This window comes from Aureobasidium subglaciale, assembly GCF_000721755.1.
Source record: "Aureobasidium subglaciale EXF-2481 unplaced genomic scaffold scaffold_15, whole genome shotgun sequence".
Taxonomy (NCBI): Eukaryota; Fungi; Ascomycota; class Dothideomycetes; order Dothideales; family Saccotheciaceae; genus Aureobasidium; species Aureobasidium subglaciale.
In genome coordinates, this window is record NW_013566980.1 from 555,534 (window position 1) to 570,987 (window position 15,454).

The following is a 15,454-nucleotide window of genomic DNA, read 5'->3' on the forward strand; positions in this document are numbered from 1 at the left end:
TGCGACATTTGCTACCGAAGCCGCGGAGAAACTGGCAAGAGAACTCGTAGCCTCGACGAATGGAGAAATGTCGAAGGCGTACATCGTCAGCTCTGGTAAAGTCATCCATCAAGTCAGTGGGTGCTCATTAACAGCGTATAGGTTCCGAAGCGATGGAAGCAGCTTTGAAGCTTGCAAGACAACACTATCTCGAGTCCAGCCCTCCACAGCCACAAAGGACTAAGTTCATCGCCAGACGCGAGTCCTATCATGGTACAACCTTGGGAGCTTTGTCGGTCAGCGGCCATAAAGCACGACGCGCTCCTTATGAACCAATGCTACTTCCTAACATGAGTCAAGTCTCTGCCTGTAATGCGTATCGTGGTATGAAGGAAGGCGAGACAGAAGCCGAGTACGTGGAAAGACTTGGAGAGGAGCTTGAACGTGAGTTCCAGCGTTTGGGCCCTCACAACGTGTGTGCATTCGTGGCCGAACCGGTGGTTGGAGCGGTAAGCATATCGATCAAGCGCTTTTGGCGTATACTGACCATTGTCATCAGGCGCTGGGATGTGTACCTGCAGTCGAAGGCTACTTCAAATCAGTGCGGACCATATGCGACAAGCACGGGGCTCTACTCATCCTGGACGAAGTAATGTGTGGTATGGGTCGTACAGGGACAATGCATGCTTGGCAATCGCCGCTCATCGGCGTCACTCCGGACATACAAACCATTGGAAAAGGACTGGGTGGTGGATATGCACCCGTGGCAGGCGTGTTGATAAGCCGCAAGGTCACAGATACGCTCTTCGGAGGCACTGGAGCATTTGCTCACGGCCAGACGTATCAAGGTCACCCTGTCAGCTGCAGAGCTGCACTGGAGGTAATCAGGACGGTCAAAGAAGAGAGGCTGGTAGAAAATGTTGCGGCTATGGGCGAGAAGCTAGAGGCTCTCTTGAGACAGATGGTTTTGCCATTGCCTCACGTGGGAGATGTGAGAGGAAAGGGACTCTTCTGGGGGGTGAGCACTGCTAGAGACCAGGCCGAGTTCAATGATACTGACAGTTGCAGATCGAATTCGTCAAAGATAAGACAACGAAGAAGCCATTTGATCCAAAAGAGAATGTCGCGATGGGGATTCACGAGAAAGGTAAGATGGACTTATTGCCAGGGTTGTGAGCAAGAAGACTGATCGGTCTTAGGATTGAGCGAACCACACAGCATTACCCTTTATCCTGGGAACGGTACAGTTGACGGCAGGTTTGGGGACCACATTCTACTTGCTCCGGCGTACAGTGTGACGGTGGAAATTGTCGAGTTGATAGCGAGGAAAACGGCGGCGGTGATCGAGGAGTATTTTTCAGAAAAAAGGACTTTGAGTTGAGCATGTATCCAGTCACGACAAGACAGCGGTTGTGATTGTGTTGTCAAGCGATTGGGAGGGTCGGCACAAAGCGCAGCTAGATGTAGATGGAACAGTCCAGGCTTCGGCTCACTGAATGCAATGCAGCACCTGGCTTATCGAATGCTGGCCAGAGAGCCATGTCAATATCAAAGGCGGGTTTGAAAGGAATTAGCGAGAGGGCAGATGAGATTTATCAGTGAGCGGATGGCGATTGGCGATTGGCGGTTGGCGGTTGGACGAGTGAAGAATCAACGCGGTAGTGTTGCAATGCGGAGAGAGGCAGAATGACGAAGCACACAGTGGACTCGCAGCTCCTCCAGCGCTCGCGGTGCCTCCCACGCTTTCTGCTCAAGCCGGCAAGGGCACACGCTGACAATTTCAACACACGCCCATCCCTCGAGCACCCGCAGCACGACAGACTTGTCTCTGATCCTCGAGCCTCAGCTGGTCGAGCGTGTTCCACTGCCCATCGACAGCCGCAGTTAAGCCGCTTGTTCTCTGGAAGTGAGGTCTCTACACCACACTTCTCGTCTGCACTCGCGGTATTGCTCAGCTTGTCAACTGACGCTCTCTCGTCGAATGAGACAGCAATCTCGTCCACCGCCCACTCGCCGACCTGCCATCGCCCTCGCCCGTTGAACGAGGTCCGAGTCTCGTTGACATCTGCCTCGCTCGCTGCACCTTGCACGCTCCACGCCGCCGACGACGACATCAATCATCCCGCAGAATATGTCGACTCCTCAGACCGCCACTCTTGCGCCGAATCACTACCAGCCTCACCAGTATCTTCCAGCCATGACGGACTACTCATATCCCCCGCAACCATATGCCAACGCCTATCCTCCGCCATCACGAACTTCGACTACCACCACAAATCCTGCCGCGCCCGCTACTGCCAACCAGCCTTATCCTGCACCGCCTTCAACCGCTGCCTCGTCAAATGGCACTGCCGTCAAGAGACAGAGGAACCAGCCCGTCGATTGGAACGCTTTCTATGGCGGCAAGCCTCCCAAGGAAATCATAGTCATCGACGACGACGACCAAGACGAAGCACCAGCCCCCAGCCAGACATATCAAGATGCTGCCATACCCTCGGCGAGTAGCACGGCTCAGCAGCACATGGATAAGCGCAGGAAGACGACAAACTACGATCCCGTCTACCACCACGCCGAATACTCAAACACCCACACGCCCTATTACGACGCCGCTTCGACAGACCAGAACCCGACATCGTACAAGACGTCGGCTGCCACATCTCTGGCTTCGCAAGCGAGTGCGAGTGCCTACGCCGAAGACGCTGCCACGGGCCAGAAGCGCAAGAGGACCACTCGTCAGGCTGCTGCCGACCAAAAGAAGCGCGAAGTCAATGCTCGTCCCGATCCTTTCGCCGAGTATGTGCCTCCGCCCAAGCCACCGCTCAAGGCAAAGGATGTCTTTGTGCCCTTGGTGCCAGACGTATGTTGAAGCCATTGCCCATCTGCACGTGTTGCATGTATGCTGACACGAATGCAGAGAACGACCAAGCGCGACCAGAAGGTAGACGATGACGACGGCCATTACATAGTGCACGACCAAGCTGATCTGACCGAGCGATGTAAGTTGATGCCATGACGACGCAAGCTGGCCAGTGTTGACTCCTTCCCTACAGATTCCATCGTCAAGCTCCTCGGCCAAGGCACGTTTGGCAAGGTGGTGCAAGCTTACGATCGCAGAAGGCATGCCGACGTGGCCATCAAGATCATTCGCTCTGTGCAGAAATACCGTGATGCTAGCCGCATCGAGTTGAGGGTCTTGTCGACGTTGGCCTGCAACGACAAGCACAACCGCAACAAGTGCATTCATCTGCGAGACACGTTTGACTTCCGCAACCACATTTGCATTGTCACCGACCTCTTGGGCCAAAGCGTCTTTGATTTCCTCAAGAGCAACACCTTCGTGCCTTTTCCGAGCACCCATATCCAGCAGTTTGCGCGCCAGCTCTTTACCAGCGTTGCCTGTAAGCTTGTCTCCCTCCCCCTCCCGCTCCATGTCTTGTCTCTAACCCTTGGCCACAGTCCTGCACGATCTCAACCTCATCCACACCGATCTCAAGCCAGAAAACATTCTCCTTGTACAGAACCACTATCAGACCTTCACTTACAACCGCAACATCCCTTCATCATCAAATACAAACCCTCGCTCGGCAAAGTTCCGCAGGGTGCTTCTCGACCCAGAGATCCGCCTCATTGACTTTGGCTCGGCTACCTTTGACGATGAGTATCACTCCTCGGTCGTCTCGACCCGACACTACCGTGCTCCCGAGATCATACTCAACCTTGGCTGGAGTTTCCCTTGCGACATTTGGAGCATCGGCTGCATCCTGGTCGAGTTCTTCACTGGCGATGCCTTGTTCCAGACGCACGATAACTTAGAGCATCTGGCAATGATGGAAGCCGTATGCAATACCCCCATTGACAAAGCACTGGTCCGTCAAGTCACTGCCGGCCGTGGCAGCAACAAGAATTCTGCTGCAGCGTGAGTTGCCCTTTGCTTTGCAATCTGGCTGCCTGCTGACCCCTTTGTAGCTACTTCAGACGCCAGTTACTCGACTACCCCCAAAGCGACACTCCTCGCTCATCGCGCAAGTTTGTCAAGGCGATGAAACCTCTTCATGTAAGCCCTCCCGTCATCTCTAGACTTGGAGCCTTCCCTTGCCCCCCTATCCTCTCACCTGGCCCAACTGCTCCTCGAGTTGCCCGCCCAGCTAGTCTCAAGCAGAACCAGTTTGCACCATACTTATACGCTCTTCAGGAAATCATCCCAGCACACAACGAGTTCAACCGCAAGTTCCTCGATTTACTCAAAAAGATCTTTGTCTATGACCCAAAGAAGCGTATAACGGCACATCAAGCTCTGCAACACGATTGGTTCAAGGAACACTATGAAGACGACGGCACAGAAGCCGAAAAGATCAGAGTCGAAAGACAACGTGCCGCCCGCCTCGAAGCCCAACGAAGTCAACAACCGGAATCTCAAGTCGGCCAGATCAATCGATGATAATGTACAGACTTGTCGCAATCTCTTTTTGGACACACACACACACACACACACACACACACACACACACGCCCAAGACATTCGGAGCACATAAAAGTCCTCTGGGGAGGAGGAGTAGTCTTCTGGAAAGACGGATCGATCACGAACCTCGTTGCATTAGTAGGATCAAGGGAGAGGTGAATGGAGTTTTTCTTTTTCTTTTCGCAGAGCATCGAGTTTCTACAAATTTCTCATCGAAAGGGTTACGATAATACACGAAATGGGGAGGTTTACTGCATGCATGGGATACTACTGCTAGGGGAAAGAAAAAGGGGTCTCTTTTTCTCTTGTTATTTTTCTTGTTCTCTGTCTCTACCCAAACAAAATCGGAGCGACATTGACCGCCACCTTCAATCTCGAAGCGGTTTTTTTGCTTTTCTGTCTTCATTTGTCTGTCTTGCCTCATCGAAGCAGAGGAGCGTGGAGGACCTTTTCAATTCCGGCGGACCCAAGGGCACAATTGATATTGCCAGAGTCGTGTTTAGGTATCCATCCTACCATCAATCATTTTGAGCAATTCAGAACATAGGGCAGAGTGAATCATCGTGCCTTTTGATGACGCAATCAAGCTATTCGTGATGGTGCTTTCTGACCCTGGTGCAACACGAGCGATTACACATAAATCAGAGATGACCGACGTTTTAACAGGGTAGGCTAGATGGAGTGAGTTCGTTTTGTTCGATTTCGCTCGAGTCGAGCATCTGCTCATTCAGCTCATCTACCAAAATACGATTATCGCAAAATCTGCACACTGTGATACCCAAAAGCAAGTTGGTGGAAAGATAAAGAAAAGGTTCCTAGATTTAATTTACACAAAAGTCTGGTGGTCAGAATCGAAAACTTTCAATAGAGAGCGAACACCCAGTAAGCGTGGGAAAGAAGAGAAAGACATAAGGTAAGAAGGTAAGCCTCGCAGAGGTCGAGGTGAAGGATAGAATTTGAAGCAGGGTATAATAAACATTATGAAGAAGGGCAAACGACGGCGCTCAAAAGACGTGGAAGATTCAAGATTCATCTACCGCTCTCGACGAGCACACCACTGGCCTTGCCATGTAAGCTGGTGTTGACTCTATCCCGCAGGCCTTTCAGTGATGCGGAAGACGTTTGAGATACTGTCTTCTTCCTTGGACTGCAGCGTAAAACACGCTGTGCTTCACGCTCCTCGGCTGCTTCTTCAAGAAGGACTTCGACGCCGCCGCCAGCCTGGTCGTCCAGGATCTGCTGCCTGGAGCCAAGAGCTTGCAACGCCGCCTTGCCCTCTGGAATGCTAGGTTCAAGCTGTGATTGGGCCTGTTTCGCGAGTGAAGTAGCATTCTGGGCCTCGGAGTCATATGGTGAAGAGTTGGCTACGCTGCTGTCTGAGGGGCTTGAATGGGATATATTTTCCTGCTCGAGCTTTTTCTGAGCAGCGATCCTCGATCTCTCATAGCGTGCAGAGACATCACCGCCAACCCATTTGGTACCCAAGAGGGAATCCCAGAAGGTGAAGAAGGGCTGACTGAAGTTTGTCTTGATGCCCCAGCTCTGGTGGTGAATGTCGTGATAACCGGCGTTGTTGCTGGTGATGTGCTGAAGGGGATCCCAGGGAAGGGCGTAGCCACAGTGGTCGTCGACAGTTTTGATGGTGCTGCATGTAAAGAACCACATGGACTGTCTACAAGTCATGCCTGCGAGCATGTAGGCAATGCCGGTGCCCAAAGTGTCAAGCAGGAAACCCTCAAAGGGGTGGTTGTACAGAGCACCATAGGCATAAGGAACGTAAAGACGGTGGTGACGGGAGTGGAAGGTTGTGTAGAGCCACTTGTTCATGTGCATGAACCTGTGCCAGAAGTATTGCCATGTGTCGACGACGAGGACGGCGAAGGCGAACTGCATGGCGGGAACAATGAACCAGTAGATGGCCTTCGCGAAAGTAAGCTCCCACGAAGCAAAAGCGGGAACGAAGTCACCGGAGGCGGCTTGCTGGTAGAGGTTGTAGCTACCGCCATTCAGGGCAGCCGAGAGCATGGGATGGGCGGCAGCCTGTTTGGTGGCCAGGGAGGTAGCGTCAAGACCGGTGAAGGCGAGGACAGCGGGAATGTGGCGTTGGGCGCGGCGAAGTCGTTGGGCCCAGACAGAGACGTTGTAGTGATCCTGGCCGATGGTGGCCTGGGGCTCGAAGATGGTGATGGCAAGGCCGACGGCAGTTTGGATGACTTGTTGGATGACGACGTCGCGGAAGACGTCCCAGCGGGAGACATGGTTACGCTTGAGGACCTCTGCAGGAGTGTGTAGGCGGTATTGAGGGAACAAGTCGTACTCGTCGATGAAGTGGAAGATGAACGAGACGACCCAGTAGGCGACGACAGGAAGGATCAGGGCCAAGTAGAGGTCAGGGATCCATGATAGCAGGGGTGCCTGGGGAGTCAAGGAGTATGTGGGGAGGGGAGGCAGAGACAGCATGGTCGCGTTGGCCATGGGAGAGTGCATCTGGGTGCTTGTTATGGCGTCGTAGCCGGCACGTGAGTGCTATGACTTGCGATCCGCGAGGCTCCGCTTGTTGTGTTTTGGGGCTTGTGTAGAAGAGAATCAAGACAGGAGCAGCTCGGGCTGGAGTGTTGTGCGGATCGAATTGGATGGTTGGTCGGTTGGTAGGGACAGTTCGGGTTTGGAGGAAAAGAGACAGAATCCGGTCGGAAATGAGCCAGGCAAGACAGAGGTGATCGTCATTCGATTTCTCCTGTTGCCGGCGAGCCCTCTCGGCTTGATCTGTGCCCGTCAGCCGATACGATCGCAAGCCGCACGCCGCAAGCCGCAAGCCGCAAGCGATGAAAGAAATCCTCGCCACCCCGCGACCCGTTGCCGCCTCTCCGTGACACGTCCACACGCCGTACACGTATTCTAGAATCATGCCCAATCGGGTATGGCTACGTGCTGATCAAAGACCCTGATGAATGATGAGCGACATCATCGACGGCAAACTATTGTCTACACAGGCTTGAGCAGTGAGGTGCATCTCGACTATCTCTCTCTTCGCTGTCGACTTCATACTTGGCCATGCCCACCTTGCTCGCTTGCTGCATCTGCTCTTCGCTCCTCGACACGATCGACGAGAAGACGGAGAAGGCCATTGTCGCTGCCCGCCACCTCGACTGCTGCGAGCGACTCGTCTGCCAGTCATGCATTGCAAAGAATCCTCGCTACAGGTCGTATTGCCCGTATTGCCAGATCTCCACTGATCCCAAATCCACCCTGCCGCAAGGCCTACGTGATCCTCCGCCATACAACAGCATACAAGACTCTACCCTGCCTCTTTCAGAGAAGACAACCGATGCTCCTCCTGCTTACTCGGCCCATGAAGCCTTCCAATCTTTGCCAGAAAAGCCACTTGCAAACGCTCCAGACGTGCTGCACTTCCTGTCACCCACCGATACGCCTCTCTCACTATCACTAGCCTATCGTGTACCGCTCCACGCCTTGAGAAAGGCTAACAATGTTTTCGCCGACCACCTCATTCAAGGCCGTAGGACTGTCATCATCCCTGGAGAGTACTACAAGGGCGGCGTGAGCCTGAGCCCCAGGCCCATCGAAGGTGAAGAAGAGGAGTCGCGCAAATCAAAGCTACGGCGCTTCATGGTCACTTGCAAGGTCTCGGAGTAAGGCTGCCACCACACTCGCTACTCTCCGCCGCTTCTAACGCTTCTGCAGGTATGATGTCGCACAAATGTATCTCGAGCAGAACGACTACCATCTAGACTCTGCCGTCGAAGCATACCAGGACGACGAGAAGTGGGAGAAAGACCATCCTTTACGGGGCAACGGAAAAGGCAAATTGACTGCCCGTACTGTCGGTAAACGCCGATATGTTGGTTCGTCGTGAGATCCGGACTTTCATGCTTGCATAGTGCCCTTCTTGTGAGCTACGAGAATACCCATCCACATTTGTGTCTTTTTGCCTGTAATATCATGAGTGCTCTTTAGCCCTCTACTCGAAGCGAATGAGCCAGCCATCCGCTTCCTTCTCACCCCTTGCGTTGTCTCCTCCCCACATGACTACACTTCTTCCATCGCTAGCCACGTCCGCTCCGAAGAATCCTCGAGGTCCTGGATGCACCTTGCCTTCGTGACCTGTCTGTTCCGTGGCCTGCACTTCGACTTCGGCCCACTCAAACCCGCCGCTTTTGTAGCCCAACTTGTCCCGAATTGTGTCTTTGATGGCTGCGGGTTTGAAGTCTGTCCAGCTATTGGGTTTGGTTGACTTTGACGGCAACTGGTAGGTCCACAAATCAGACTCGAATAGCCGGCGTGTTTCGCTTGACACGATTGACTTTTCCAGATCTTCGTCGTCGGCATGAGTCTCCTTGCTACCGAAGAAGTAAACAAGGTACAGACGCCCGTAACCCGTAGTGATTGGTACCAGTGCGCCACCACTTCGAGCTCCAGGTCCAGGAGGTGAGACCTCTGAAAGATTGGTGATTCTTTCCCACTCCAATGCACCATGGGACTCCTCGGTGGGTATGCTCTCTCCAATCTCAAGCCTGTAAACATGAGTAGCGCCCTCAGCAGGTGAATTGGTAACCAAATAGAGTGTGCCATCTGCAAAGGCTATGCTGTCTGAGTGCTCTGGAGCATCGGGTAGGCGTGTCCATGTGTGCGAAATCATGTCGAAAAACCAGGTGTCATTCAGATGTATTCTTGAGGACGACTTTCCGCCATGAAGAAGGATGTGACCGCCGTAGTGGAACAGCGCGTGATCAAACCTAGGTTCGGGCTTTGGACTTTAATGCATGTTAATTAGAATCGAGGAATGATAGGCCGGGGACAGTACACACTCTTCGGCGATGATTTGTTGCCACTTGAACGATTCAATGTTCCATACCCATAAGGCAGAGTCTCTGTCGACGGGTTCATTGTGTTCGTCACAGCCTCCAAAGATGGCTAGCTCATGGCCTTGAACACAAGCGCCATGCCTGGTACGTGCACTTGGCACAGGAGCTCCTTCGTCACGCGCCACAGCTGGATAACAGGCATAAGCAACGTCTGTTGGGCTAGTATTTTTGAAGGGAAGGGTCACTGTGTGTATATCGGTTGATACTAGCTCCCTGTCGGTGGATTGACCTCCGAATATGCATGCTTTGTCGTTGACAATACTGACTGTATGATGTGAGCGTGCAAGAGCCAGACTGTTACACGTCAGCTCTCGTGGGAAAAACATGGTTCAGGGCGTGTCGATACGTTGTATCGTTTCTGTCCACGGTAGCAATCTGTGAGAAGGTAGCCTTCAGAGGAACGGTGGGTTTGGCGACCGCATAGCCGGCAATTGCTCCACCCTCGAGCGTTGTAGATACGAGCTGCTCAGCTACGACGGCTCCTGCAGCTATTTCTGCCATTGTCAATGAGAGAGTTGTGACAATGTATCTATTCTAAAAAGTCCCTGGCTTGGAGGTGTGAACTGTCATGTGAAAGAGCAAGCATGACGTAGTCCTCGAGCTAGCCAAAAGGGGGGGGAGGCTCTTGGCATCCCCGGCTCAACAAGCAAGCACCCCCGGAGACGATCACACATCGCACGAGAGCTGAGCATCTGACACGGAAACTCGAGCTTTGTTTGCGCCTATTCATCCCGAGCGGTAGAGGTCACTGCCTGCATTTGGCATGGCGACGGCGACGACAGCGAAAGCTGGACATGCGATGCGCCGGCCGCGACCCAGCATGAGCGCGCGACTCGGCACGCGCGCCAACACGCACACGACAGGCAGCGACACGCCCGTCAAGAAGATGTCGGAACCGCTGGTCAGGAGCTCAGAATACATCTTGCACAAGTTTCGCAACAAGCCTCCATCGCTCACCATCCATCTGCACGCCACCTTCTTCCGCTTCGACCAGCAAGATGGCAGCTTTCCCTACGACTCTCCTATGAAATTCATCCTCCACCATGTGCGCAAACAGACGATTCCTCACGAGATGATCCAGGATCTGCTCGAGAACGGTGTCGTCTTCTACGACGGCTGTCTGATCGTCAATGTGGTCAATCACAAATCCTCCGTTGCAAAGACTCCCGCTCCCGGCAACCTGTCCGTGTCCTCGGCCGATCAGAACATTTCTTTCTCAATGCACAACTACCACGACCATATCACTCCTTCGCCATTCGGCCCATATCCTAAGAAGGCTTCAGACCGTCCATCCATACCAAACAAGAGGTCCGAGTCAGTCAAGCAGCAAGATGGCATCAAAGACCAAGCCCACGCCGGCCCCAGGACCACAACCATCGTTCTGCATCCCACCGATCTGTCGCGCCATCACGAGCTGATGCATCTTGCGAACAAGTCAAACAACATCGGCCCGAGTATTGACGAGAGGGACTATTACCAGTTCGAGGCCAACATGCTCGTCTCCACGGAGCCACCACTACTGCTAGAGCCCGCAAAGACTCGCGAAGAGGCCGAGTTGGCCTTGGGCCTGCTCAGACATCCTTTGCACTCCGAGCCTCCTCCATCGCCCAGATCCCGCAAGCGTACTCATGCCGAAATGGCTCTCGACGATGCACAAGCCTTCGAGGAAGAGCGGCGCATGCTCATCATGGACGAACGGACGAAACCTTTCTTGCGTGGTGCCAACGGCAACTCCACTTCGGAAGGTCAGACTGCGTCAGTAGCTCTTGGCTTTTCCAGATTCAAGACTCTTGAGACTATTAAGAAGAACCACGAGGAGAACGACCGCAAGAAGAAGGAAGAAGAGGCCCAGAAGGCTATCGAGAAGCGCCAACACGACGCTACCTTGGCGCAAAAGAGGAAGCTCATGGAGGATAGGAACAGACAGGAGCAAGTGGCCACACAGCAGAAGCAGAAGATGATGATGCAGCAGCAACAGCTGATGCAACAGCAACAGCAGAAAGCCCAACAGCAGGCTCAGCAACAGGCTCTTCAGCAACAGCAGCAAGCCGCCCAACTCCAGCAACAGCAACAAATGCAACAGCAGCATGCTCACAACCTGGCTCAAGCACAGACTCCCATGGCTACAAATCCTCAACAACAACACCTCCAACAACAAGCTGCTATGAGCGCTCAGCACTCGTCACCCATTGTTCACAACCCTACACCTATCATGGCTTCATCTCCTCTGATGTCAAACGGCGCCAACATGAACATGGGAGGCTTCGCGATGCAACCTACCGCTTCTAATCAAGGCGCTGGAAGCCCACCTCGTCCTCCCTCGGCTGCCATGCAACATGCTAATGTCGCCATGGCCAGACAAATCAGCCAACAAGCCACTCAGAGCCGTCATGCTACTCCACAGATGGCTCACAACACTCCTCAAATGGCTTCGGCTATGCCTATTGACGGCAGCCGCCAGATGAGCGGCACTCCTAACATGCAACACCGTAGTCCAATTCCGCCGCACATGCAAGGCACTCCCAACCAAACGGGTCTGATGGTTGGAACGCCGCAGATGAATCAGCTCACTCCTGGTCAGCAGATGGCTATTATGCAACAACAGCGTGCACGCAGTCTGCAACAAACGATGCAAGCCTCACCAAATCAGCAATATACTCCGGAGCAGATGGCATTGATGAGGAGCCAGCAGATGGCCTTGCAGCAGCAGATGAACCCCCAGATGTACTCTCAGATGCAACAACGTATGCAGATTCAGAGCATGCAAGGGGGAACGCCTATGATGCAAACGCCCTCACAGCAGCAGCAACAACAGCAGATGAGCCAAGCGATGGGTCAGCAAATGGGTCAACAGATGGGACAGCAACAGATACCAAATGCGCAAGCTCAACGTGCACAACACGCTCGTACTCAGTTCATGCGTACGAAGCAGATGATTGTACAGATGCAATCCCAGGGTCAGCCGATTCCGATAGAGCTGCAACATCGTTATCAGCAGCAGCAACAACTCGTTCACACGGCTCAGCAGCAGATGGCGGTGGCCACGGCGCGAACGCAACAGCAGACTCTCGGTGACACGAACAACACGGAGCAATACATGCAAAACCTTCGCAACCAGCAAGCGTTGATTGCAAGGATGCAACAGAACCCTCGTATGGCACAACAGCCGAGCATGATGAATGGCGGAGGTCAGCAACAACAGAACATGAACGTGATGCAGTCACAACAAGCGCAGCAAATCCAGCAAATGCAATTTGTAGCTGCCCGCCAGAATGCGATGAACCAGCAACGACCAGGATCGGGAATGGGCCAGTGAAGCGACATATATGATACCCCCTGCTGGAAGCTTTTGAATTGGCGTCGATGGACTTGGGAAAAGGCGATATGGGATCGCTTATATGTACATGCAGCGAGCTTATGTGCTTACTTTCTTCCTAGCGCTTGTCTTGACTTCTGGACCACGTCACGACACGCCGGCGTGATTTATTTGACATTCTTGACTTTTTCTTCTTCTTCTTCATAATATGTGCCCCCGAGTACCTCCTTCAGCCCTGTCTTCTGCATAGGTCATAGTTCACCGTTGCCTAATTTCGCGTTCAAGCTACAGCAAATCTCATAGTCCTTGTGCCCAATTCTGACCAAGATGTAGAATCAGTGTGTCAATCAACCGCGAATGCGAGTCGCCGATGGAGAAAAGATAGCGAGTAGCTAGAGCCAGTCCTGAGATCGAGTAGACAGTTTTGCGGTGCAACATGGGGGGTTCTCTTCTGGGTCTTGCATGCCTACTTTGACCATATATCCTATGGTGTTGATGACACACAACGTATGATGTGGACAATTCTGGCATTCGATCTAACACCAGTGACCATATGCAAATAATGTTGACTATGCCTAAGTAGCTGTATACAATGATTCCGACGTCAACACCGTCCAAATCCATTGTAGCGCGATCGTAGTCGAGACAAGGGAAGCAGTGTTGTCGCTCGCGACAACACCACCATTGCCCAACAAACCTGTCTTTCACATCTTCCGTGGCGCAGTTCGCTAGTGCGTTCGACTGTCTGCTTCTCAGGCCAGAGCAAATCGAATATATCCATGCATATCGACCGCAAAAAAGGGAAAAAGTAAGCTCTTCCGCCTGGGCTTGAATCAGGAACCTCTCGATGACGGATTTCCTTGCGAAGATCTAACAGTCGAATACGCTAATCATCATATTTGTTTGTGATGTGAGGAGACACAACCGAGTCCTCTGTGGCGCAACTGGTTAGCGCGTTCGACTGTTATACGTCAATGTCACAGTTCAATCGAGAGGTTCCTGGTTCAAGTCCAGGCGGAGGAGCTTATCTTTTGGTTTTTGCATCTGGTGTCGAGACGTGGTCCGCAGTTGCTGCTTGATGTGAAGAAATGTGGATTCCTTTGTTCCGTTTTAGCTTGAGAAGCAAACAGTGGAACGCATTGCGCCACGTAAGGTATGGAAGCTGGGCTTTCCTGTAGCTGTCGGTTGTGAAAACCTCGACTGATACCGTATGTATGGATCATGAAAAACTATCTTCTGCTAAGTCCTCCATATCGACCACGTTGGTGCTGGGATTGTTCGAAAAAATACGTTCCGGCGACACATTTGCAAGATCAGAATGTGACGTACCTTAAGACAGCTTCTAGTGTGAAAGGATTTTGCATACGGGGTGGCTGCATAATCTAGTAACTTTTCTCATAACCGGTTGCTGCTAGGATGACCCTGTAATCATTATTCGAGACAGGGTTTTCATATCGTATGGCGGCAACTATGTAAAGGGCTCCCAAGAGAATGTTTTATAGCATATTAAACACTATATAGCGCTAAGTAGGGGTAGGAGAAGAAGATGCACCATGTTGTCCAGTGCTTTGTCAGTCCGACGACTGTACTCGAGCGAAATTACGTAGATTGCAACCATCCTATAGCCAGCACTGCTCAAGTATGAACGCAATGTCTCTAGCACCCTACTCTAGCTAATTATGTCAGGATGATTCAAGAGTCACGGATTTCAGCGCAAGGGAAGGACAAACTGGAAGTCTGTTCTTACATTACGCCCTGACTACTGTGTAGTGATGTTGGTGCGTGAGAAGATCAGCAATACAGATTGTGCATCTTCCGAAGAGCCTCAGGACTTGTGGGGTAAGCCGGACAACTTCCAAGGCGCGCATGTCGTACGATTCGTATCCAGTCATGGTGAGCGTCACAGGGCCTGCGGGTACACCAAATCGATGAGAATGCACCGGGAGAAGTTGTGCTTGTGCTGACCTTAGAGGCCGAGAAATGGTGCGAGGTCGCAGATTTCTCAGGTCAGGCAGCGAACAGATCCGACACAACCGGGTCCGAAATTCGCTAGACAGCCTGGCTTTGGGTTTGGCAGTTGTATTTGGCAAAAACGACATCTGCTGGGGTCCAACCAACTGATATGGAAGCAGTAAAAGCCAGGCCTCGAAATCAAGACGAGCATTGGAAAACGAAAAGGCTGAAAACGAGATCATCGACAGGTTGATTCAGGCAGTCGCTGATGCAGAAGCGATGATCGATAACCAAGCAGAAACAAGGGCACGCACACAACGGCTATTTCTTGGAACTGAACTTGCTGAAGACTCCGAAAGGCGTGTGTGGTTGACAAGTAGATCGAGCGTAGGTCCACGTGCGTCGGTCAGCCTCATTTTGAGCATATCTGTAAAATTCCTGTTAATCTACATGGTTACTCGGATTGTCGCGATGACGAGAACAGGGTTCTTGATACATGTCTGCTTTCCACTCACCTAATTTCGATAGTTTAGCTGATTAGGCACAGCTTGGCATGGAACTCCGCTCCGCTAAGGTCGATCGGATGGGCATGCAGCCACTTTGCTCTTCTCCCGGGCCTTATTGCACAGACCATGTAGATGATGCATGTGAAAGGAAATGCTTGAGATCTGGGCACGAAACAGGCACAGAAACAGCGAAACCTGTAGGAAGGAAAATGCAAAAGGCGCAAGACGATCGAAGGCCGAGCGGATCTTTGTTGTCAATCGGAGTACGCTTTCACATGTCTAGCGGTCCGCGGCGGTTTACACGATAGCTAGTTGTAGATTCATCGTCGGTGCACATGCCGGAAGCACCGGGCAG

The 15,454-nt window shown here is 52.4% G+C and overlaps 6 protein-coding genes across 6 annotated transcripts; 4 read left to right on the forward strand and 2 right to left on the reverse strand.

Moving 5' to 3' along the window:
- The first annotated feature begins 140 nt into the window (after positions 1-140).
- Positions 141-1,842, forward strand: AUEXF2481DRAFT_41660 (uncharacterized protein). The gene is made up of 4 exons (XM_013486895.1): positions 141-488; positions 539-997; positions 1,048-1,126; positions 1,179-1,842. Exons 1-4 carry the CDS (start codon positions 153-155, stop codon positions 1,358-1,360), a joined length of 1,056 nt encoding a protein of 351 aa, XP_013342349.1. The 5' UTR covers positions 141-152; the 3' UTR covers positions 1,361-1,842.
- Positions 1,843-2,110: 268 nt separating this feature from the next.
- On the forward strand, positions 2,111-4,417 carry AUEXF2481DRAFT_6506 (uncharacterized protein; the record flags this gene model as incomplete). Its single annotated transcript, XM_013486787.1, has 5 exons — positions 2,111-2,836; positions 2,894-2,975; positions 3,030-3,377; positions 3,436-3,895; positions 3,946-4,417. 5 exons carry the CDS (start codon positions 2,111-2,113, stop codon positions 4,415-4,417), a joined length of 2,088 nt encoding a protein of 695 aa, XP_013342241.1.
- Positions 4,418-5,467: 1,050 nt separating this feature from the next.
- AUEXF2481DRAFT_31011 (uncharacterized protein) lies at positions 5,468-6,898 on the reverse strand (the record flags this gene model as incomplete). Its single annotated transcript, XM_013486849.1, has 1 exon — positions 5,468-6,898. The coding sequence occupies one exon, from the start codon at positions 6,896-6,898 to the stop codon at positions 5,468-5,470; it is 1,431 nt and encodes a 476-aa protein (XP_013342303.1).
- A 594-nt stretch (positions 6,899-7,492) lies between these two features.
- AUEXF2481DRAFT_31012 (uncharacterized protein) lies at positions 7,493-8,315 on the forward strand (the record flags this gene model as incomplete). Its single annotated transcript, XM_013486850.1, has 2 exons — positions 7,493-8,091; positions 8,144-8,315. The coding sequence occupies 2 exons, from the start codon at positions 7,493-7,495 to the stop codon at positions 8,313-8,315; spliced, it is 771 nt and encodes a 256-aa protein (XP_013342304.1).
- Positions 8,316-8,420: 105 nt separating this feature from the next.
- Positions 8,421-9,825, reverse strand: AUEXF2481DRAFT_31013 (uncharacterized protein; the record flags this gene model as incomplete). The annotated part of the gene is made up of 3 exons (XM_013486851.1): positions 8,421-9,213; positions 9,268-9,618; positions 9,671-9,825. The coding sequence occupies 3 exons, from the start codon at positions 9,823-9,825 to the stop codon at positions 8,421-8,423; spliced, it is 1,299 nt and encodes a 432-aa protein (XP_013342305.1).
- Positions 9,826-10,144: 319 nt separating this feature from the next.
- AUEXF2481DRAFT_6510 (uncharacterized protein) lies at positions 10,145-12,640 on the forward strand (the record flags this gene model as incomplete). Its single annotated transcript, XM_013486788.1, has 1 exon — positions 10,145-12,640. The coding sequence occupies one exon, from the start codon at positions 10,145-10,147 to the stop codon at positions 12,638-12,640; it is 2,496 nt and encodes an 831-aa protein (XP_013342242.1).
- Positions 12,641-15,454: the final 2,814 nt, after the last annotated feature.